The 22,862-nt window shown below is 44.3% G+C and overlaps 1 protein-coding gene and 1 long non-coding RNA gene across 5 annotated transcripts in view; both read left to right on the top strand.

Annotated features, from left to right (window-relative positions):
* The window catches only part of LOC134404808 (plasma kallikrein-like), a 36,491-nt gene extending 27,293 nt beyond the window's left edge, over positions 1 to 9,198 (top strand). For all 4 annotated transcript variants that reach the window (XM_063135718.1, XM_063135716.1, XM_063135715.1 and 1 more), the window contains 5 exons: positions 1,350 to 1,521; positions 3,268 to 3,443; positions 3,652 to 3,747; positions 6,505 to 6,644; positions 8,953 to 9,198. In XM_063135718.1, the coding sequence (XP_062991788.1) occupies positions 1,350 to 1,521; positions 3,268 to 3,443; positions 3,652 to 3,747; positions 6,505 to 6,644; positions 8,953 to 9,108 (740 nt within the window). In that variant the 3' untranslated portion in view covers positions 9,109 to 9,198. The remainder of the gene's footprint in view (positions 1 to 1,349; positions 1,522 to 3,267; positions 3,444 to 3,651; positions 3,748 to 6,504; positions 6,645 to 8,952) is intronic.
* A 5,348-nt stretch (positions 9,199 to 14,546) lies between these two features.
* LOC134404591 (uncharacterized) lies at positions 14,547 to 22,478 on the top strand. The gene is made up of 3 exons (XR_010025889.1): positions 14,547 to 18,504; positions 19,346 to 19,424; positions 22,298 to 22,478. It is a non-coding gene; the product is annotated as an uncharacterized LOC134404591 (long non-coding RNA).
* The last annotated feature ends 384 nt before the right edge of the window (positions 22,479 to 22,862 follow it).

Here is a 22,862-nt window from a genome sequence, read left to right as displayed (position 1 = left end):
GGTGTTCAACCAGTTTTGGATGGGGTTGCACTCCCCCTGAAGGAACAGGTTCATAGCTTGGGGGTTCTCCTAGAACCATCTCTGTCTCTTGAGGCTCAGGTGGTCTCGGTGGCACGTAGTGCTTTCTACCAACTCCAGTTGGTGGCCCAGCTACATCCCTATCTGGACAGGGATAACCTAGCTTCAGTTGTCCATACTCTGGTAACCTCCAAATTAGATTACTGCAATGCCCTCTACATGGGGCAGCCTTTGAAGACGGTTTGGAAGCTGCAGCTTGTGCAAAATGCTGTTGCCAGATTGATAGCTGGTGCAGGGAGGTCTGAGCATATAACACCGATTCTGGCCTGCTTGCATTGGGTCCCTATATATTTCTGAGCCCACTTCAAGGTGATGGTTTTAACCTATAAAGCCCTACATGGCTTGGGACCGCAATACCTGATGGAATGCCTCCGTACGCTACGCTCAACATCTAAGGTCCTCTTCTGAGTGCCTACTCTGAGGGAAGCTTGGAGGATGGCAACAAGGGAGGGGGCCTTTTCGGTGGTGGCCCCCTGACTGTGGAATGATCTCCCCGATAAGGCTTGCCTGGCACCAACATTGATATCTTTCAGGTGCCAGGTCAAGACTTTCCTCTTCTCCCAGGCATTTAAAGGCATTTAAAGGCTAATTTTGTTTTTTAATGGACCCCAGAATTGTTGTTTTAAATGGATGCTGCTGTTTTTATACTGTTGTTTTTATGTCTCTGATGGTTTTTAATTTTTGCATATTTTTAATGTTTACTGTTTTTAGCTTTTGTGAACTGCCCAGAGAGCTTTGGCTGTGGGGCGGTATATAAATGTAAATAAATAAATAAATAATAATCAAGAGTTCTGAGCCCTATGTAGGCATTCATATACAACTTGACTAGGGCTAAACTGTGTACAGGACAGTGTACTCCCAAAACTCCCCATGCTCCCAGCTACACCCTAGATCCTTGCACATTCAGAATTCAACCTTGCACATAACAGAGTTCAACTGAAAGCACTTATCAGGGTTTCCGATCATGGGAGCTCTATAAATGCATTGAACTGAATCTGGCTACAGAGCCCTTTTCAGATCTTTGTATTGAATGTGCAAAAAACTATGTGCGCAGGAGGCATTGGGGAAGGTGTGTACATGTACACCTGTGTGCCCTATACAGTTTAGCCCTAGTGGCAAATGCCTACATATGATTTTGAATAATCCTGATTCAGTGTTGCTGATACTCTTCTACCATCCACATATATTGGTGACAAAATCCTAGAGATGGCTGAGTGATGTTGGACACTTCATTTTGTCTCAGTATTTTTGTTGTGATGATATTCTCTTAGTATGTGTGCAGGAGCCTAGGATGACAAGGATTGTTGGAGGAATTAATTCTTCGCTTGGTGAATGGCCCTGGCAAGTCAGTTTACATGTGAAATTAACTTCTTACAGCCATCTATGTGGTGGTACAATCATCAGTGACCAATGGATAGTGACTGCTGCGCATTGCGTAGAAGAGTGAGTACAACCTCCTTAAAGTAAAGAAAAAGGACTTGTTTAAATTTCTAATTAAAAATAACGAACAAACCCTGAAAACAGCAGTATCCGCAAAAGCCATCTATCTCTCAAAGGACATGGTTACACATGAGCTTCCTGGATTACTTGAAGGCTAGATTTGAAGTAACAGATAGGAAAGTGCCTTATCTGGTCAGAACATGGGTCCATCTAGCTTAGTAATACCTACACTGAGGGTCAAAACAGATATTACTTTAAATCTGTATATAGCAGCTACATCTTTTTCCTGTTTCATTTTTACCCTGGAGTTAGGTGCAACTCCCCTGATCTGGATGAGGACTCTAGTGTGTGGGGTCGGGGGCTTTAAAGATCTGGATTGAGCCTCCTGCACTTACTCTGGAGTAAAAATGGGGGGAAAGATATAGCTATGGAAAAGAAACATCACCCATCTGCCACATCCTCTGTATGCCATCCAGTACAGCTTTTTAGGGTTGTTCAGGGATTATTATATGCTAGCGCTAAGGAGGTCATGGAACCATCAGATGCTTGCTGTGACAGATTCACAAGGCATTTCCAGGTTAAAATCTCTTGCATGTATAACAATGGACCTAGACTCCTTTGCTATACCAGCTGAATTGGCTGCGAAGTATACAGAGTGCATTCTTGTCCAATATTATTAGATGAGTTTCATTTGATACAGCTTGAGGATATCCACCCAGAGAACTTTGATTGATGGGAGGTATAAAATGAATGCTACATACAGATTTAAGGTATTATCTGTTTTGGCAACTCTCCTGGGTTTCCCAGCCCTACTGGGGATTGAATTTTGGATCTTTTGCATATGAAGTATGCACTCTACCACTAATCTGTGGCCCTTTCCTAAAGTGTGGGGAATGTTGTCTGAAAAGAAGAGGCACCGTGTTTCATGGTGTTTGGTGCGTCATTCCTCCAAACAGACTAGTCTAAAACTGCACAATGCAGTTACATTGCTAAAAGTAAGTAGGTCTCATCCTGGTCAGTTCTTATTTATTTATTTATTTATTTATTTATTTATTTATTTGTTTAAAACATTTATATCCCGCCCTATATCATTAAGATCTCAGGGCGGCGTACAGATAAAAGCATGCAGCATAAAACAGTAAATATACACAGCTAAAAACAAATTAAACCATGAACCAAGTTAAAACAATATATAATTTAAAAGCAGTAGAACAATTAAAACAGTTAAAACAATGTGCCGTCTTAGTGAATTTAACCATTAAAGTCTTCGTTAAAAAGTCATGTTTTCACTTGGCGCCGGAATAAAATCAGCGTTGGTGCCAGTTGGGCCTCCAAGGGGAGGGCATTCCACAGTCCATGGACCTTCTTTTCTTATGCCAAGAAAGGAAGGCCCATGGAGGCTGCAGGGAAGCATGTAAGTATTAAAAAGGGCTTCCAGATGTTATAGGGCTGGAAGAGTACTGCATAATTAGCTGCTACAAGAATACAAATTTATTTATTCTGGCAAACATTTTCATGGACACTGTCCACTTCATTATCCATTTGTTAGTCTTTAAAGTGCCTCAAGACTTGTTGCTCTTTAGCTGTCCCAGAATACAAATGAAAATAATCAAATAACTTAGAACACAAGGCATAGGAACAACTGGCCTTGGGTTTAGATTGGGTGTTAGATATCCTGCAAAGGTGGATGAAAAACCCCCTCACACTCAAGCGCTTAATCTTGGCTTTCTTTATTGTTCCTCTGTTTAGATTAAACTCACCTGAATATTGGCGTGTTTATAGCGGCATTTTGAAACAGTCAGAAATAAGAGACGATACCTCCTTCTTCAATGTCAAACAGATGATTGTTCACTCTGAGTTCCGGCGTTCTGAAGAAGGATCTGACATTGCTTTAATGAAACTTGACAGACCTATGAACTTTAGTGGTATGTAGAACTTTTAAGTTCATGCCCAAATCCTTAATGGTATCTTAAGGAACTTAGTTTTGCTAAAGTAAGTTGGCTGTACTATATTTAATTAGCTATTGTACTATGGGAAGAAAATAGGATTTGCGTTCTAATAAGGATATGATGTATTTTTAAAATGAAAGTACCCACCCCCAACCAATCTAATTGTTTTTAAATGGAAATTTAGTCTTAGAGCAACCTGCCTGCCTGCCATCCAAAGAAGAAATAAACACAAGATACACTGAATGCTGGGTAACTGGATGGGGTTACAGAAGAGAGAGAGGTACTGAAAAATAACAGAAACAGATCATACTTATTGTTGCAAATGGTAATGTGATGTTAGAGGTTATAAATTTTTACATGTGAAGATATGACATTTCCTCTTTTATAAATGGAAAAGGTGTTATTTGCTACAGTAGCCCCCTGTATATCTACAGGGCGGCAGTGCTGGATGAAGGAGAACTTCCAGACTGTGTAGCTCATCCATCAGTACAATTCTTACACTACCAGTAATAGGCATTGGGATTCCCCATCAACATTACTCTGTCTTGTCTGGTTTCAGCATAAACCTATTAACCTGCATCCACATAGAAAACGCAAATGCCAGCCAATGAAGTCTTTAAATGCTATCTAAAGAACACTGAAGATATTGTGGGAGATTCTTCCCTGATGCAGGGCTTTGAGGACCAGCAAGGATGACTGGATGGGGAACCTCCGTAGCCCAGAGGTTCTCCACCCCTGGTTTATGCTAACCAGAGTTTCCCCAAGTAACCAAGGAAGTCTGGTTTGCTTAAAAGCAGAAGGAGACACTACTGATGTCCTCCTTGCATCTACAGCAGAGGAGGAGTGGGGAGGGAGGAAAGCATGAATCTTAGGCTTGTGTCCATAATGCTACACAATTGTTTAGGGTTACATCTCAAAAGGGGCATGATCTCATTTGGTGCAACATAGTTATATTTTGTGGTGTACCAAGACCAGCAGTTCTGCTTGGACTCTCTTCTGCGTGGTGAATAAATGCAAGTAGGGTAAGCAGGGCCGGTGCCAGGCTTTTTTGCGCCCTAGGCAAGGTGACCTGCTTTCACCCCCTCCCACCCCACCGTATCCCCCACCACCCCAGGTAGGCAGAGACAGGTTACCTGTCCCCCTCCCGAAGTCCTCCTGGCTTGGCGGGATGCTGCGGTGGGGTGGGCAGGCAGCTCCACTTCCGTCCGTTCCCCGCCCCCCTGAGCTTGGTTTTGGCTGGGAGGGCCCAGCCGAAACCAAGCCGGGACACTGGGGGAGGGCAGTCAGACGGCTCCATGTTCTGACTTCTGGTGCACACCGGAAGTCAGAACGTGGAGCTGTTCCTCCCCCACCCCCCAGCGTCCCGGCTTGGCTTTGGCTGGGAGCGCTCAGCCGAAACCAAGCCGGGAAGCTGCAGGAGGGCAGTCAGACGGCTCCACGTTCTGACTTCTTGCGCGTGCCAGAAGTCAGAATGTGGAGCCATTCCTCCCACCCCCACCCCCCAGCGTCCTGGCTTGGCTTTGGCTGGGAGCACTCAGCCAGGAAACTGGGGGAGTGCAGTCAGACAGCTCCACGTTCTGACGTCCGGCGCGCGCTGGAAGTCAGAACATAGAGCCGCCCGCCCCCGCTCCCCAGTGTCCTGGGTTGGCTTCGGCTACTGGGCGGACGCCCAGCTGAAGCCAAGCCAGGGATGCTGGGGCAGGGCGGAAGGCTTCGGAACGGCACACCCAGAAGCTGCCCTCACCCAGCCAGAGCGGCTCTGGGAGTGGGAGGGCAACTTCCGGGAGCGCCGTTCGGCGCCCCCTTACCACTGTGACACTCCAGGCGGCCGCCTAACTGGCCTCTATGGAAGCAGCGGCCCTGAGGGTAAGGTGGGGCAGTTTCATGGTAGAAGGCTCTACTCCTGCCATATGCATGCTCATTGGCTTATTGGTATTATGATGATATTTATTACTTTATTTGTATGCCACTTTCCCACATATTTATTTATTTATTTATTTATTTATTTATTTATTTTATTGCATTTCTATATCGCCCAATAGCTGAAGCTCTCTGGGTGGTTTTCAAATTTAAGACAATTTAAAACAAAACAATAGTATAAAACCATAATATAAAATACAATATAAAAGCACAACCAAGATAAAAATGGCAGCAATGCAAAAATAATAATAAAAATAAAAATTTAAAACAGCAAAGTTAAAATCAATTTATAGACTGTTAAAATACTGGGAGAATAAAAAGGTCTTCACCTGGCGTCTAAAAGAATATAATGTAGGTACCAGGTGAACCTCCTTAGGGAGCTCATTCCATAGCTGGGGTGCCACAGCAGAAAAGGCCCTCCTCCTGGTAGCCACCTTCCTCACTTCCTTCGGAAGTGCCCAAAGTAGCTCACAGCACAAGAATAGGAATACATATCAAAGCATCATTACAATAAACAGTCTAGTGCCAATTCAGTTCAAAATATAATATATAGCAATCATCACCTTTATTGATATATCTACCATCCTGCTTTTTAGACCAATATTGGTCTATACGTGTAATGTATAGCGATGATGCAGACATACGATTGGATGTATGTATGGAGCAGTGTGCGTGTGTAGAACCTGTTGTTCTGTCCTCCCCGCTTTAGGAATGTTCATTCAACATATAAAAGAGCCTAATAAGGTGAAAATAGCAACGTAAGAAAGAGGCATCAGTATCAGTGCTGAATCTTTAAACACTCAAGGTTCATATTAGGATGCTGAGTGCTTTCAAGTGGATTTTTCCTGAAGAAAGGACACCTGTGGTGCACAGTCAGGTGACTCATCCATAATAGAGGTTGCATGGAAGGAAGCACACCGGAGCAGTACATCTTACAGATGGAGCAGACGGCCTCCTTGGTGGATGAGAGGGCTTTTTGGTCCCCAAGGAACCATTCTTGTTTCTTGTGGCATGCTGGTGTGACCCAGCACACAGTTTGGGAATCACTGAGTTAACAGATCATTGACATCTTTCCCCCACCTCACTTTTGTCCCATTTCTCTCATATACCATTTTAGGTCAAGTAGAAGATGTTCTCCAAAAGGTCAAAATCCCCCTAATAACAAATGTAGAATGCCAGTCACTTTACCCACAATACCACATAACGGACAAGATGATCTGTGCTGGCTACAGGGAAGGTGGAAGGGATGCGTGTAAGGTAAGAGTTTCTACTCTGTGTCTTAGGGCTTATGCACACTACAAACATTTTTTTTAACCGGTTTGATTTTGCCAAAGAATCCTGGGAATTGGTGAGGAGGATGAGAATTCTGTTGGAAACCGCTTGGTCCCTCCACCTTCCCCACTGTGCTTTTAAAATGTTAATAGTTTTTTAAAAGCTCCTGCTGTGCTTTCTCTGCAATTGATTATTTTCCCCCAAGTGGACTTTTGACTTGGGCTGCTTGATTCATTTTGTCTGCAGCAGTGTGTGTCCATCTCTGCCCCGTTTGTCGGGAAGCCAGTGCTAATATCAAAGAGGGACAGATCTCTCCATTACATGTTTGGTATGGGGTGGGTGGGTAGAGCGTTAGGTTTGGCCTGCATAGTATGAAAGTTTGAAGCTTCTGGGGTGATCCTGAGCCAGGCGCTGTTTTTCATCTCCTGTGCTTTTGTGATACCCCTCCCTGGGCTTGTTGGAAGAGGGGTGGGATGATGAAGAAGAAGAAGAAGATGATGATAAAGCCCTCTTCTGGTGATCTGTAGAACCCATCAGGGCAAAAAGCAGGGACAGGAACAGAGCTACCCATGTTGGCCCCACCCCCAATATTTCCATGTCCGCTGCCAGCCCTTCATCCACCCCACCTCCATGCATCAAGCTGTGAAGTCGGAAGGAGATTCTATTCACCTGCAATTGACAAGACAGGCTCCCTGATTGCACAGAGTGTTCTGCCTGGGTTCAACTGAATGCAGTAGAATTCTGCTTCAGATCTTGCTGGGGTGGGGAATGCGGGGGCAGATTCCACCCTCCCATACACAAACAGGGAAGTTGGGGGAGTAGGATTAGTGTGCATGGCTTTGAAACTGTCCCACTTTCAGGCCCCATGCATCCTTCAGAATGCCTGAAGTGGGCTTTAAGAAGTAGTAGGAAGAAGTCAAGGCAGGCAGGAACCAGTCAGTGGCGGCTGATAGTTCCAATGTCAGTGGGGTGATGAATCCACTCTGTGTTTCAGTCAGAACTCTTAGAGTTTTGATTAGTTCTGACTGAACACAGAGCAGATTCACTGCCCCACTGACATTGGAGCCATCCGCCTCCACTGTCTGGCTCGGCACAGTCAGGCTGTACAATATTAGCCCAGAGAAGCAGTGGGAAGGGATAGCAGACTACTTCTGCAGAGGTGTCTACCTCTGCACAGGTGGCAGGTTTGGGATCCAGTACCAGGGCCAGCATTCAGATCCAAGAGCCTGATCCTGTGAGAATCATGAAGAATGAGACAATAAGAGAGATTGTGCCAATATAGCATCAGGATTTCTTTGGATTGATGTTAGATTCATGAGACTCTCAGGATTCAGATACTGAATAAGTTTCTGATGATGTTTATTATTATACTCAGTCAGGGCTGCTGCTTCCATAGAGGCCAGTTAGGCAGCTGCCTAGAGCGCCACAGTGGTAAAAGGGCGCCGAACAGCGCGCCCGGAAGTTGCCCTCCCACTCCCAGAGCCGCTCTGGCCGAGTGAGGGCAGCTTCCGGGAGCACTGTTCCGAAGCCTTCCGCCCTGCCCCAGCATCCCTGGCTTGGCTTCAGCTGGGCATCTGCCCAGCAGCCGAAGTCAACCCAGGACACTGGGGGGTGGGGGCGGGCGGCTCCATGTTCTGACTTCCGGCGTGAGCCAGACGTCAAAACGTGGAGCCGTCTGACTGCACTCTCCCGGCTGAGCGCTCCCAGCCAAAGCCAAGCCGGGACGCTGGGGCGGGGGGGAGGAACGGCTCCACATTCTGACTTCTGGCACGCGCCGGAAGTCAGAACGCGGAGCCGTCTGACTGCCCTCCCGCAGCTTCCTGGCTTGGTTTTGGGTGAGTGCTCTCAGCCAAAGCCGAGCCGGGACGCTGGGGGGGGGGGGAGGAACAGCTCCATGTTCTGACTTCCGGTGTGCGCCGGAAGTCAGAACATGGAGCCATCTGACTGCCCTCCCCCAGCGTCCCGGCTTGGTTTCGGCTGAGCCCTCCCAGCCGATACCAAGCTGGGGGGGGGGGAAACGGAAGGAAGTGGAGCTGCCCCCCCCACCGCAGCATCCCGCCAAGCCAGGAGGACTTCGGGAGAGGGACAGGTAACCTGGCTCTGCCTACCTGGGGTGGTGGGGGATACGGTGGGGTGGGAGGGGGTGAAAGCAGGTCACCTTGCCTAGGGTGCAAAAAAGCCTGGCACCGGCCCTGTACTCAGTTGCAGTTGTTAATTCAGATATCTTGTTCAAGATCAGCACCCTCATCTACCCATATTGAGATTGTATGAGTTTTTCCTTTCCTTGCTCTAGGGAGATTCGGGTGGACCGTTGCATTGTAAACACCTGAATACCTGGTATTTGGTTGGTATTACCAGCTGGGGTGAAGGATGTGCGCGCCCAGGACAACCAGGAGTTTACACAGATGTGGCTAAGTATCTAGACTGGATTCTAGAAAATATGTCATAGTTCTAAGAAACATTCCATGACTAGGGATGGATGGATCTGTCTATTGTCTGTCTCCATGTCAGTTTCACATGTGTCCATTAAAAAGTCTGTTCTGACCCATTTCTGTGTCAATCTGTTGTTGTTGTTGTTGTTGTTGTTGTTGTTGTTATTATTATTATTATTATTATTATGGTTTTAAATCTGTGTGAAAATTCATATTTAAATAGTAGCTACTGCATGTCTCTTATGACAAAAGCTGCATTTCTAAACATGTTTTATCTCCCAAGTCTGCATTTCTAAATATTATTTCCCGTCTAAAATACCATTTTTTAAAACACAGTTTCATACAGTTTTTTATTTGAACGCTGCACAACAAAATCTGGAGAAATGTGAAATCCAAAGGATTAGTCTGGATCAATTCACATCAGAAGTATTCTGACTCAGTTCACATAAGAATTTGCAAAGATCAAATTCCTCAAACATAGTGGTGGGTGAGTTTGGGGAACACTCACTCTGTGAGCGCTTGCACTGCTGACGTTGCCGCCTGTCCCCACAAACTGGGCCCTGCGAGCCCCTACCGAGGCTGTTAATCTGCTGAATTTACTTTCAGTTTTGCTGCACAACTGGGATCCGAGCACTGCACAAGGAACATTTCCTTTCCTGCTTTCCCACTCTAGGTGGCACTGTGGTATAGCAGAATAGCACAAACACACAAAAAGAAATCGTGTTCTCTTTTACAATGAAATACTGCATTTTCCCTGCTCTAAAAAAGGCCTCCTAAAGTTGTGGTTAGACACAGAAGTGAAAGTGGAGGGTCACGACGTTGTCTAAAGAACCATGAGTGATGACAAATGCCTTTTGTAGAAAAGCACTGAGGTGCTGCAATTTTTCCCTGGCTTGCCCTTGATACTTAAAAACGATTCACTTCTAACTGGAAGTACATTTTTCTTGGTATCTCTCAATTGCATTATTTAGCATACTTTTTTCTTTAATTAACTGCAGTTACAGAATGAAGGAAAAACAATTACTATGCACTAAGTCCTCTAAAGAATAAAAATGCAACAAAAAGTCAGATTATTAAATTTTGAGATAAACCTCAAAGACCTTCCATGGGGGAAAACTGCTAAGCAATGAATCTCCTCTTTCTCCTTCTGGCAGTGTTCTCTGCACTGGTAATAAAAGGGGGCAGATTCATAGGTGGATGTCAGAGGAGGGGAATATCTGTTACAAAGTTGTCTTATAGGAAGTACCTGGTGAAGAATTGTATTTTCAATAATAAAATATAGGTCTATATCCAGGCTGAATTCCTGGATCTGAGATGAGGTGGGCCGATTTGGCCCACCTTGGACCAAATCCAGAGCAGTGCTGGGTCAGCCCAAGATTCCCCGAGGCTGTGGCAGACTGGCACAAAACCCTTGGGGGAGCCTTGGGCTGATTCGGGGTGGTACTGGGCCTTTCCCCCCCACTTGCCCACTCACCCAGGAAAAATCCGGATCTGCCAGGATTTGTCCGAGGTTTTGATGACAAATCTGGGAGGGGGATTTCCAAAGAGCAGCTCTAATGGGACTTAACAAAAATGCTTATAACTCCATCATTTTTAAGATAAAGACATGAAACTTGGCACGATGGTAGCTCTTAGGAAGGGCTTCAGTCATACCAAATTTGAAACAGATCCGTTCATCCATTGATTTTTTAGGTTTTTTTTTTTAAAAAAAATAGGTTTAAAAATTATTATTTTTAAAATTGTAATTTTTAAAGATAAAGAGATGAAACTTTGCACCATGATAGGATTTAGGTAGAGCTTTAGCCACACCAAATTTGAAACAGATCCGTTCATCCATTGATTTTTTAGGATTTTTTTAAAAATTAAGGTTTTAAAATTATTATTTTTTTAAACTGTCATTTTTAAAGATAAAGAGCTGAAAGTTGGCACCATGATAGCTTTTAGTAGCGCTTTAGCCATACCAAATTTGCAACAGATCTGTTCATCCATTGAGTTTTAGGAATTTTTTAAAATTTGAGGATTTAATTTTTTTAAAAAAATGTTATTTTTAAAGATAAAGAGATGAAACTTGGCACCATGATTGCTCTTAACAAGGACTTTTGCTTTGCCAAGTTTGAAACAGATCTGTCCATCCATTGAGTTTTAGGATTTTTTAAAAAGTTTGAGGTTTTAAAATTATTTTTTACAAATGACATTTTTAAAGATAAAGGGCAGAAAGTTGGCATCATGATAGCTCTTAAGGAGAGATTTAGCCATGCCAAGTTTGAATCAGATCTGTTCATCCATTGTTTTTTTTAGGATTTTGTTAAAAGTTCAAAGTTTTAAAATTATTGTGTTTTAAAACTGCTGGAGCCATATCCTTCAAACTCAGGTTGTCAAACCTCCTCTTTGGGGTGTTGCACATTGAGCAGTTTCAGCCCTTGGCATTAAGGGGATCTACAGTCTTTAGGTAATAAGTCTTGGGCAAGCAGGGCACCTTTCCTGTTGCAGATTTGGTGGGCAGTCGGGTACCTGGAGCTCAGCAGAGGCAAGGCATCCACATAATCAAAATGACATTGAATCTCTCAGTTGTTATTTATTTCAGTGATTTTAACATTAAGATGTTATGTAGAACAGATTTGTCTTAAATGTGTGCTGTAAAATCAGACATGTGACCAAGGCTATGTTTGGGTGGGCACACCCCCTTGGTGCTGGACACGCCCCCTTGGGGGCCGGCCATGTTGTCCTCCTTTTTGGTTTCCAAAATATGGTCACCCTAAAACTGGTGCAAGGCTGGCCATGAGTCCAGGTGAGTCAACTGGACTCACTGGACTCACATTCCTCTACCTCCCACCCTACCCAGCCTCCTGCCACCACCACTGAGACTTACATGGAAACACATTCTCCTCCTGAGAGCCAGTCCACAATTTAAAGTTAATGTTGGGGCTTTGTGTTTTGTATATCCATGGCCGCAAACTACGGAGGCCATAAACGGGAAATGGCCATTTATGGCCACCATACTTTGGGGTCATAGATATACTAAAAACAGACAGCCCCAGCAGTAACTTTAAATCAAGGCCTTGTTCTCAGGAGGAGGAGGAGTGTTCAGGGAAGTCCTGGCAGCAGCAATGCCTCTGGGTTGGGTGGTGAGGGGGGGGGAGTGGGGAGTCAGAAGTCCAATGGGCTCCTGGTTGGCCTTGCTCATGGCTTTCCTGGGTGTTGGTCACATGGCTGGCACCCAGGGACCCACAAGGCTGACCTGCTTTGGGAGGGCAAATCTCAGCTCAAAGCACCCCCTGAAGCACCTAAGTTGAATTGGGGCTGTTTCAAAGGCTCCAAAATGGCCTTCGAGGTGAGTCTGGGGAGTGCTATGCACAGCCCTAATAAATATACGTATTGTGTTGTTGGTAAAATGTGCTATTTCAACAAATGAAATTGAGCATGATAGAAAATGGTCAGATCCCATGCAACAAATCAGTAGTGTGAAGAAAGTGTGAAAAAATGATCATGCACAAAAAAGCCCCAAGAGTCAGTGTTGAGTATTTGAAAATAAAGGAAATCTTTATTCAGTGTAGGACCAGCAGCAGACTACAGCTACAGAGTAACAAAGCACGCTTCCTTCCCCATTATTCTGATTCCTATGGAACATTTTACGATGAGAGCAAGACCTTAGGTCCCTTGCCTCTGGTAATACAATAATGAAAAAATTGATTAAGCAACTGGTGCATTCTGACACATCCCCTACAGTTTTGTTTTTGCACAAGCATTGTGTTGTGTAGATCTTTGCTTTTTCATTACTCTGAGAAGTATCCTGTCTTACTTCTCATCTTCAAAATATTAAGATTCCTTTTGTCCATTCTGCAAAAGTATTTAACAATGGAGGTAACAGATAAGAGGCATTTCTCTGTAGGTACCATTATCAACAGAATCTTTCAAAGATAAAACCAGGTGGAAAGAAAAATACACACATAAAGATATTCTCTCTCTCTCTCTCATTGTAACAATACCATAAATATCATGTTCAAATAAAGCAGTCTCACCTCTCAGTTGAACCCATTCAGAAACGAGAATTGCTGAGGTTCCTGAGGGCAATGAATTCTATAAACTGGGCATGGATAATAGAGACATTAAGCTGCCTTATATCAAATCAGACCACTGGTCCATCCAGCTCAGTATTGTCTACACTGACTGGTAGCTGCTCTTCAGGGTTTCAGAAATGGGCTATCTGGAGATGCTGGGGTTTCGACCCGAGATCTTTACCACACAAAGTGTGTGCTCTACCATTGACCTATGGCTCTCCTGACGAAAAGGCCAAATCATGTGCTGCCTTAGACACGCCTCACAGGGTAAAAGATAAATGTAAGAGCCTTCCTTGTAAACCTCAAAATGCCGGCAGGTTTGCTCAGACATTGGGAGAAATAAGATGAAACTTTATTTATTTATTTATTGCATTTTTATACCACCCAATAGCTGAAGCTCCCTGGGCGGTTTACAAAAATTAAAATCGTGAAAACCATTCAAAATATAAAACAGTATAAAAGCATAATATAAAATACAATATAAAAACACAGCCGGGATAAAATCTTGGAAAACTTAAGGGAAAACTTGTAGAAGGATAATAGATCCAAATGGTAAGGAATAAACCTGGTTCATTATTTGCTAGTGGTGTTTCTAAATTGCTAATGAAGTGACAATAGAATGGCATGTGTGTATGCATATATAACTTATTTCATTTCGTTGCTGTGCAATAGCCGAAGCTCTCCGGGCAGTTCACAATAATTAAATACATAAGATTCACAATACAATATAATATAGAAGATTAAAACTGCAATATAAGACCACAGTATAGAAGTATAATTAAAATATAACTGAGCTGCAATGCAGAGATTTAAAATACAGTTTTAAAACAGCGGAATTAAAAGACTCAGAGGGAATCTACACGTCGTTGTGAGGGCGCTTACATGCGCCCCCACAATGACTGTGTAGACCAAGAAAGAAGAGACAGAGGAAGAGGCGGCTGGGGAACCGGCCGCATCCTTGCCGCCGCCGCCTCCCCGCCGGCCTCCTGCTGCTGGGCTAAAAGCCACCCAGGTCGGAGAGCTCAGTCGAAGCGGAAGCGGAAGCCGAGCTCTCCGACCCGGGTGGCTCTTACCCCGGCAGCAGGAGGCCGCTGCCTCCCTGCCGGCCTCCTGCTGCCGGGGTAAGAGCCACCCGGGTCGGAGAGCTCAGCTTCCGCTTCCGCCGAGCTCTCCAACCTGGGTGGCTCTTAGCTCGGCAGCAGGAGGCCGCCGGCGGCGGCAAGGACGTGGCTGGTTTCCCAGCCGCCTCTTCCTCTGTCTCTTCTTTCTCGGTCTACACAGTCATTGTGGGGGCGCATGTAAGCGCCCTCACAACGACGTGTAGATTCCCTCTAGGATGGTAAAATACTAAAATACTGGGAAAATAAAATGAGTACAACATAGGTGTCAGGCAAAGCTCTCTAGGGAGCTCATTCACAGCTGGGGAACACACACACACACACACACACACACACACACACACACACACACATATATATATATATATATATATATATATTGCACAAGCATCCTTTTATCCTGTTGACACTAGGTGGTGCTTTTGTTCTAATTAGTTATGTGCTGATGTATTTTTACAGCTGCAGAAAGAGAAAGAGAGAGAGAGGTACATCCCCACATAATTTTATGTTGTCACCCATGGGGCATTTGACAAACACGACTATGTTGATATATGCTCCAAAGATTTTGTCTTGTTCTTGGAAAACTTAACTCAGGACAATTATTACCATGCATAGGACATCAAAGTTCTTTAATACGGTAGGTATCACTTTGTCCATCCCCTTTGCTCCTACCTGTCTCCCTCCCCTCCTCTCTCAGGGAAAACAATTTACACAGCCTTCACCCTCCTGAGCTGACAAAGCTTCACTCACAACTTACAGCAAAGAGGTGAGCTGAGCTGAGAGCTTTTCTCTCACAGCTGCCTGTCTTCGAGATTGGCTCGATTTAATATCACAAATATAAACCACTCACTACATCTGCAGAGGATTGGACATAATCCCACAGGGCTCTCTCCAACTGCCTCTCTGTCTTTTTAAGATACACAAGCACGCACGCACACAAACTCACACACACACACACACGCTGAGGAACAATACTATAGGAGTCAAGTTTTACTGGTACAGTAAATTAGGCATAGGCAGAATGTAGATATGGATCTATTGATGGTTTGAAGTAGATCAGCAAGGATTTCTGACTCCAAATGTTTTAACAATAGCAGTAACAAAATGGCACCCACATACCCTAATTCAGGGGTGCAGAACTTCTTCCAGCCCAACAGCCAAATTGCATTTTGGAGAAGCTCTTGGAGGCCACATTCTAAATGATGGGTTGAAGGCAAAAGAGGGCAATGCCAACAATACTAAAACGTGAGCACATTTTAGCTTAAAACTCACACTGCCAGTGACTAAGCCCTAAGAGAAGCATTTTCCAGGGCATGGTCTGAAGGCACACATGAGTCAGTCACTTTGCTGAAGCTAAGTAGGTCTGGGTCTTGTCAATGCTTGAAGGGGAGACCACCTGGGAACCACATGCAGTCACTTTGAGTTCTGTGGTGGAAGAAAGGTGGAATATAAGAAATATTTTTTGACCTTTTAGAAGGCAGGAAACCACCAAAGGTTGATGGTTGGAGGAAGGGTATGGGCCCTTCTGGGAAGCCCCGGAAAGCCAGATTTGGAGCCCTGAAGGTTCTGAACCCCTGCCCTAAATTATCCTACTGAAAGCTTGGGGTAACCAGGAGAGGATTTTTGTGAGGAAGGGCTGTGAGCTCTATTGCATTCTAGTGATGTCAGGGAGAGTTTCAGCATTGCTAAGATTAGCTAAGATGAGCTTTCGGTGTTCTCAGAGCAGAGCCAGTGGGAGTCACCTCATTCTCCATCCACCTGCTGGCTTCCACCTTGGAAACAAGAAGCTCTCTATAAGAATACCGACAGAAATAAGCTCACACAGATTCTGATATTGCAAAGGCTGAATAGGCCCAAACCCTTCCAGACTAAGAGGATCATCAGACAAGCGCTTTATAGCATGCTTGTTACACAGTTCCTTTTCCTGACGCTGTCCACCTTCCACATGCCTCCTGCTCCTTCGGTCATTTTCCCATTACAAAAAACAAAAAACAAAAAAAAGCTCCTGGAAAATCCGATTTTTCCACCTACAGTGAAATCTGCTACCATTTTCTGCTGTGTGCAGGGAAAGCAGCATGATAAAAATACCTTCTTCAATGGGCTACGTAGACTTTGTTTACGTCCTCTTTTTTCAGTGTGTGAAGGAAGAGGAAGCTGCTCATCCCTATTGTGGGACAGGAGGGAAACATGATTCTCTTCCTCATCTCAAGAAGCTCTATTTCTAATTAAATGTCAGCTAATAATTAGAAGGCCCCATGGCTGTGCCAAATCTATCCTTGACAAGTACTCAAAACACATCCCTTGGCCCAGAATTCTTAAAATCTAAGTGAATGTCTTTTGCCTCAAGCTCTGGTAGGTCTCAGGGTATTAGTAAAAAACCAACAACCAAGTATATTCCACCCTTGCTGTAACTGATTCCCTGAAATAGTCAGTCCTGGTAATTTCTAGGTGGTTCATATCCACTATATGCCTCATGGACAGAAAAGAGATATTTAAAGGAGAGGCCATAGCTCAGTTGTAGAGCACATAGTTTCCACGCAGAAGGTCCCAGGTTCAATCTTCAGCATTTCCAGGTAGGGCTAGGAAAGAATCCTACCCGAAATCCTGGAGAGCCACTGCCAGTCAGTGTCAACAATACTGGGCTATTGGTTTGCTTAGTATAAGGCAGCTTTCTACATCCCTTTGTGGTCTTTTGTAAGCTGAATGAATTCTGGAAACCTCTCCAGTGAACGCACAAACATGATGCAGATATCTTTTGCTGAAACAAACTACTCCACTTCAAAATGGGGTAAATCATACCTCAGATGTTTTACTGAGGTAAAATGTCTATGAATGCTGTTTGGGCGATGGACATTTTTCCAGGCAGAAAGGGTGTGTACCCAGAAGAGATTCTATAGTTGTTTTCTGTATCTCTCACCTTGTCTCCCTTTGAATTATGTGCACGTGACACGTGTTTTTGTGGGGTTAGCCATATTTTTTTTATTGACAATGTCCCAGTAATTGAATTTACTTACAGAGTCTTATGCAGAAAAATCACAGCGGCCATGACAAAAATGGCAATCTTCCAGTGACCATGGTATTTCTTGACAGTGTTCTGGAGCTTGACTCAACTCCTGATTCATTATTAGAAACCAAGATGGTGGCTGTCTAGGTCTATTAATTATTTTTAAAAGAGGGCCTTGGGATGGCATTCAAGATGGGCCATGTTGGGACCTGAGGCATGGCTCAAGAATGCTACATGGTAGCATCGGGATGAGATCAAGACAGTTTCAGATTGTTATCCTTACATCAGTATTACTCATCTACCAGGCTACCTGGATTAGTTTACATCAAATACGTAAAGGAACTGCAGTAAACTAGTTTGGTTGGTTTGTTTAATATCCTATACAATGGCCTGGTTTGCATGTCACAGTTGCATTTCCTGGATTGCTTAAACCAGGAATTGTGGGGACAGACAGAGTGCATGAGCTCTGCACTAATCATTTCTACTTTTAATTAACCCAACAATTACCCGTGGTTTGTTGTTGGTTAAACTCTGGGTTGTTTAACCTATAAATAACCCAGAGTTTCCAGGTTTCCAGGGGGGCATTCCTGGGTTGTTGATTAAAAGTGGAAACTAAAAGCTCATGTGCTCCATTCATCCCCACAATTATTGAGTAGAATAACCCAGGAATTGCTGCCATGATGTGCAAGCCAGATCTATTAGTTTGAACTTTCAGAACAATTCACCACAAACGCAAAAGTCACACACCATAATGCATATAAATACTTTTTTTTTCCAAATTAGCTGCAGCAGCAGCAGCACACAGAATAAAAGCCAGTGATGCAGGTTAAAAGTAATACCAACTTTAGTCCACTCAAAACTGAAATAGAATGTACATTTTCCAAATTGTATAGATTGTCTCTTGAGAAACATTATTATGATGCTTGTCTGCTCGGGTATTTTTGGTGAAGGTTTTTTTTAAAAAACTCCACAAATCCTTTCTGTACTGCTTGCACAGTTCTATTCAGTTATCAATTGCCCTTAAACAAGAAAACAGTGTTACATAGAAAATATGGATGGATTGACGCTTCAGGTTTTTATGGTCTGGTTTTCTGATTATTCTGTTCCATTTCCACAGAGACAGTATTTTTTTAAAAAGAAAATCTTTCCACAGACTTCTGATTCTTATCTGTGGTTACAGGTTTACTCAGCCATGTTTACTTAATAGAGTCTGAAGCAAACTTCTACCCAAAGGTGAGTGTGTCGACAGAAATGAGCAGAGTGAGTGCTTCTAAAGAGTTATGATTAAAATAAAATTTCTAAAAAAGTTTCAGCAAGATGGGAAATCTGAAAAACCACTGAAATTGTTCTTTACAGAAGTTTCAGTAGTTATTGGGGTTACCTGTGGGAGGTCAGCTCACCTTGCACATCATTTTAGAGCTGCCTCCCCTTTCACTTGAATGCTTTATCCAAGGGATAACTAATAAGCAGCCTATGAACTGGACTGAACTTCAGAAGCAATTTTATCTAGGCCCTAGTGACTCTACCAAATTTAAAGCTGAGATACAGCAAAATGCTGGCTCACAATTTGGGTTGAAAGGAAAATGGCTTGGTTGTAAGAAATGGAGTCATTCCACATTTTAATTACCACACTCTTTTGGATTTGGAACACAGTGCCTTAGTTTAGTGGGAGCATAGGTGACTGAGCCTTAATCCTGAAGCCGTTAGTGTTAGGCCCTTTCTACACCTGCCTTTTCCCCCAGGATCATCCCTGGATTGTCCCTGTGCATCCTGGGAGCAGGCAGTGACAATCCCTCCATTTCCACAGGATAACCGAGACCTTGGTTATTCTAGTTTTACCCACGGTCCCAGGATGATCCCGAGGACCACAGGCAGTGTGGGTGCCTGTCCCAGCTTCTTCCCTCCTCCCCGTGAGTAGCAGGGGTCAGTAGAGGGAAGGAACTGGGCTGGGGGGAGTCCAGGGACATCAGGGGGTGGGGGGAGAGAAAGCAAGGTCAGGTTTTTTTTGTTTTTGTTTTTACTTTTTTGCTTCTCCACTCCAGCTCCTGGTTTTGTTCTGTTTTTTAAACGGCAGGCATGATGGGCACGACATCCCTCTTCCCTTCCAGGATATCATGCTTCTATTTAGATGCCCAGAGATGATCCCGGAGTAGGTAAGTGCTGCTTCCTTTCCCTCTCTGATGGCCTCAGTAGAGACTGTTGTTAGCAGAAGGGAGGGGTTTCTCAGCTGGAGCTGGACCCAGACCCAGGCATGATGTTTTAATTATTTGGTATAATGTTTACATCTGGGATACAAAGAGCGGCTCTGGGATTGGGCATGCCAAGTTGAATTTCTGACCTCTTTCTTTTGAATGGAAAACATACCAGACAGTACTTTTGGCCCTGTCTTCAGTTTCAAGTATGGTAGCCATGTATGAATAACCAAAAAAGATGGCATGAATCACTCCCCCCTCCAAATAGAGGGAAAATGTCTCTGCAGAGGCCACCAGTGAGGGAGGAAGCAGCAGCCAGGCACCTCTCCACCATGCCTGGGTCCAGCTCCAGCTGAGAGCCCCCTCCCTCCTGCTACCAACTGTCACTGCAGAGGCCACCAGTGAGGGAGGAAGCAGCAGCCAGGCACCTCTCCACCATGCCTGGGTCCAGCTCCAGCTGAGAGCCCCCTCCCTCCTGCTACCAGCTGTCTCTGCAGAGGCCACCAGTGAGGGAGGAAGCAGCAGCCAGGCACCTCTCCACCGTGCCTGGGTCCAGCTCCAGCTGAGAGCTCCCTCCCTCCTGCTACCAACTGTCTCTGGAGAGGCCACCAGTGAGGGAGGAAGCAGCAGCCAGGCACCTCTCCACCGTGCCTGGGTCCAGCTCCAGCTGAGAGCCCCCTCCCTCCTGCTACCAGCTGTCCCTGCAGAGGCCACCAGTTAGGGAGGAAGCAGCAGCCAGGCACCTCTCCACCGTGCCTGGGTCCAGCTCCAGCTGAGAGCCCCCTCCCTCCTGCTGTCAACTGTAACTGCTGAACTTTGCAACTAAGATTGTAGTGCCTGAATTTGCTTTCCTTTTCCCCCTCCTCCTCCTCCCTCCCAATCCCCTTTCCTTTTGTGTCATGTCTTTTAGATTGTAAGCCTGTAGGCAGGGGCTGTCAAGAAATACTTTTGTAAGCTGCTGTGAGAGCCCTTTTTGGCTGAATGGCGGCATAAAAATCCTTAAATAAATAAAATAAATAAAAATAAAATAAAAGAGTACACGTGTTTGCATAGTATTTGCATATGCTAAGTTAGAAATGATAATTTCAGTAAAGATACAGTACATCTCACCATAGTGCAGAAAACGGTGAGCAGGTGACCTGTGTGCCCACCTGTTCAGTCTGCTGTTCAGGTGCTAACTGGTGATGGGCAACAGTCCTTGTGGTAACTTTAAACTGGCATTGGATAGGACAGCCCTACTAATACCGCAGCCTTCACCAACCTGGTGCTTTCCAGATATTTTGGATCAACTCTTAGTCATGATGGCCCCAGTTAGGATGGCCAATGGTGGGAGCTGTGCTCTAAAACATGTCTAAGGGCAACCTGTTGTGGGAGGCTGAATTAGAGGAGGCCTTCAAATAGAGGATTGTCCTCTGCAAAAAAGGACACACGGCCACCTAGCTTTGCATCACGGGGGGCTGTTATTCAAGGAACACAAGCTCAAAGCTTCTTTAGACTTGCACAGTTCTTTGGATCCAAGCCAAAATGTCTAAAATGGATTTTAAAAAGGAGGCTGAACATTATATGGCTGACAAGTTAAGACAATACTATTGTGGTGTAGGATGTAGGGGTTTTAATAAGATGCTTGCTATACTTTAAAGGCACATTTTGTCCAACGCTTGCACAGTGAACACTGTTCATATACTATTTTATGTTCCCCATTTTCTGTAAAAGCTTCCGATGTCTAAAAAGAATCTTTGCACAAAGTAGCATAACTTTTAAATTAGCTTGTCTTTTCTGCTCTAGTGAAATTGCTTCTCTCTCCCCTAGTAAAGAAGATGCCTTTGCCTCACCCATCAAAAGAGCTTTTCTTAAAGAGAGATCAAACGATATCGTCATTAAAATCCCTTTTGAGCAATATTCTTTTCACAAAAATTGCTGGAACAACCACTACACAACACCCCCTTTTTCAAAAACAATAATAATGCAGTGATATTGAAGAAATGGTAGCAGCAGCTTTGGTCCTCCAAATTTTATGCACAACTCTAAGCCACAAGGCCACTTGTTTCTGAGAAACAGGTGCCAATGGGAACTTTAAAAAAAAATCTAAGCAAAAAGTCTACACCAGTCTCATTGGGGTGGGAAAAGGTAAGCCTCTGCTGCCAGGGAGCTTCATTCCAACTATGATTTTCCTTCCCACCTGCAATGAATCAGAATAACACAAGATGCATTGCCGCATGCCATTGAGGCTGGTGGCTCCGATGTCAGTGGGGCAATAAATCTGCTCCAGGTTTCAGTCAAAACCAGTCAGAACTCTAAAGGAGCTATCCAAGGGGAAGAGCTTTATTCTCATACTTGTGGAAGATGGGGCCTAATGACTGAAAGGGGCTTATAAAATACTAGCTAATTTGTCCTGAATTGGTTCCTTATCTAGTGTGAATTGTGATTTCCAGGTTATCTCTGCCTCCTCCTCCTCCTCCTCCTCCTCCTCCTCCTCCTTCTTCTTCTTCTTCTTATTATTATTATTTTGCATTTATATCCCGCCTTTTTCCTCCAAGGAACCCAGGTACATAATCCTCCTCCTCTCCATTTTATCCTCACAACAACAACCCTGTGAGGTAGGCTGGGCTGAGAGTCTGTGACCAGCCCAAAGTCACCCAGAGAGATTCCATGGCTAAGTGGGGACTAGAACCCTGATCTCCTGATTCCCAGTCCGAAACTTTAGCCACTATACCACACTGGCTCGTGTAGCGTCGGTTGATGTAGGATATGGAAAGGTGGCTGATAATCTAGTTTCTTTCATTTATTTCCTGAATGAAGTTTCTCTACTCATTTTTTTTTGGTAACTTGGTTAGAGGGCAATTGCGACCTGATCCCATCCAACTATGGGATCTGCATCTAACGGTTCAACATCTAAGGTCCTCCTCCGGGTGCCTACTCCGAGAGAAGCTCGGAGTTTGACAACGAGGGATAGGGCCTTTTCGGTGGTGGCCCCCAGGCTTTGGAATGATCTCCCTGATGATGCTCGCCTGGCACCAACGCTGCTATCTTTCCAGCGCCAGGTTAAGACTTTCCTCTTTGCCCAGGCATATGGCGGTGCATCTTAATCACCCACATGTTTAGTTTTTTAACAGTTTTTAATGCTTTATGTGTGTATGTTCTGTGTTTTAGAATTTTAAATTTTGTATACTTGTTTTTATCTCAATTTTAGAATTTCTGTAAACTGCCCAGAGAGCCCTGGCTATGGGAGCAGTATATAAGTGTAATAAATAAACAAACAAACAAACCAAGAAAACATGCAATCACAAGCCACGTTTCCCCTTGTCCTCTTATTCTGTCTGAAATTCAGCTGTGTAGGCTCGATGAAAGAGCCCCTTGCTGAAGCACTTCAAATTTTACTATGAATAGTTACGTTTTTTT

Source organism: Elgaria multicarinata, chromosome 10 (assembly GCF_023053635.1).
Source record: "Elgaria multicarinata webbii isolate HBS135686 ecotype San Diego chromosome 10, rElgMul1.1.pri, whole genome shotgun sequence".
NCBI lineage: Eukaryota > Metazoa > Chordata > Lepidosauria > Squamata > Anguidae > Elgaria > Elgaria multicarinata.
The sequence above is the reverse complement of the archived record's forward strand: the minus strand, read 5'-3'. Positions and strand labels throughout refer to the sequence as shown.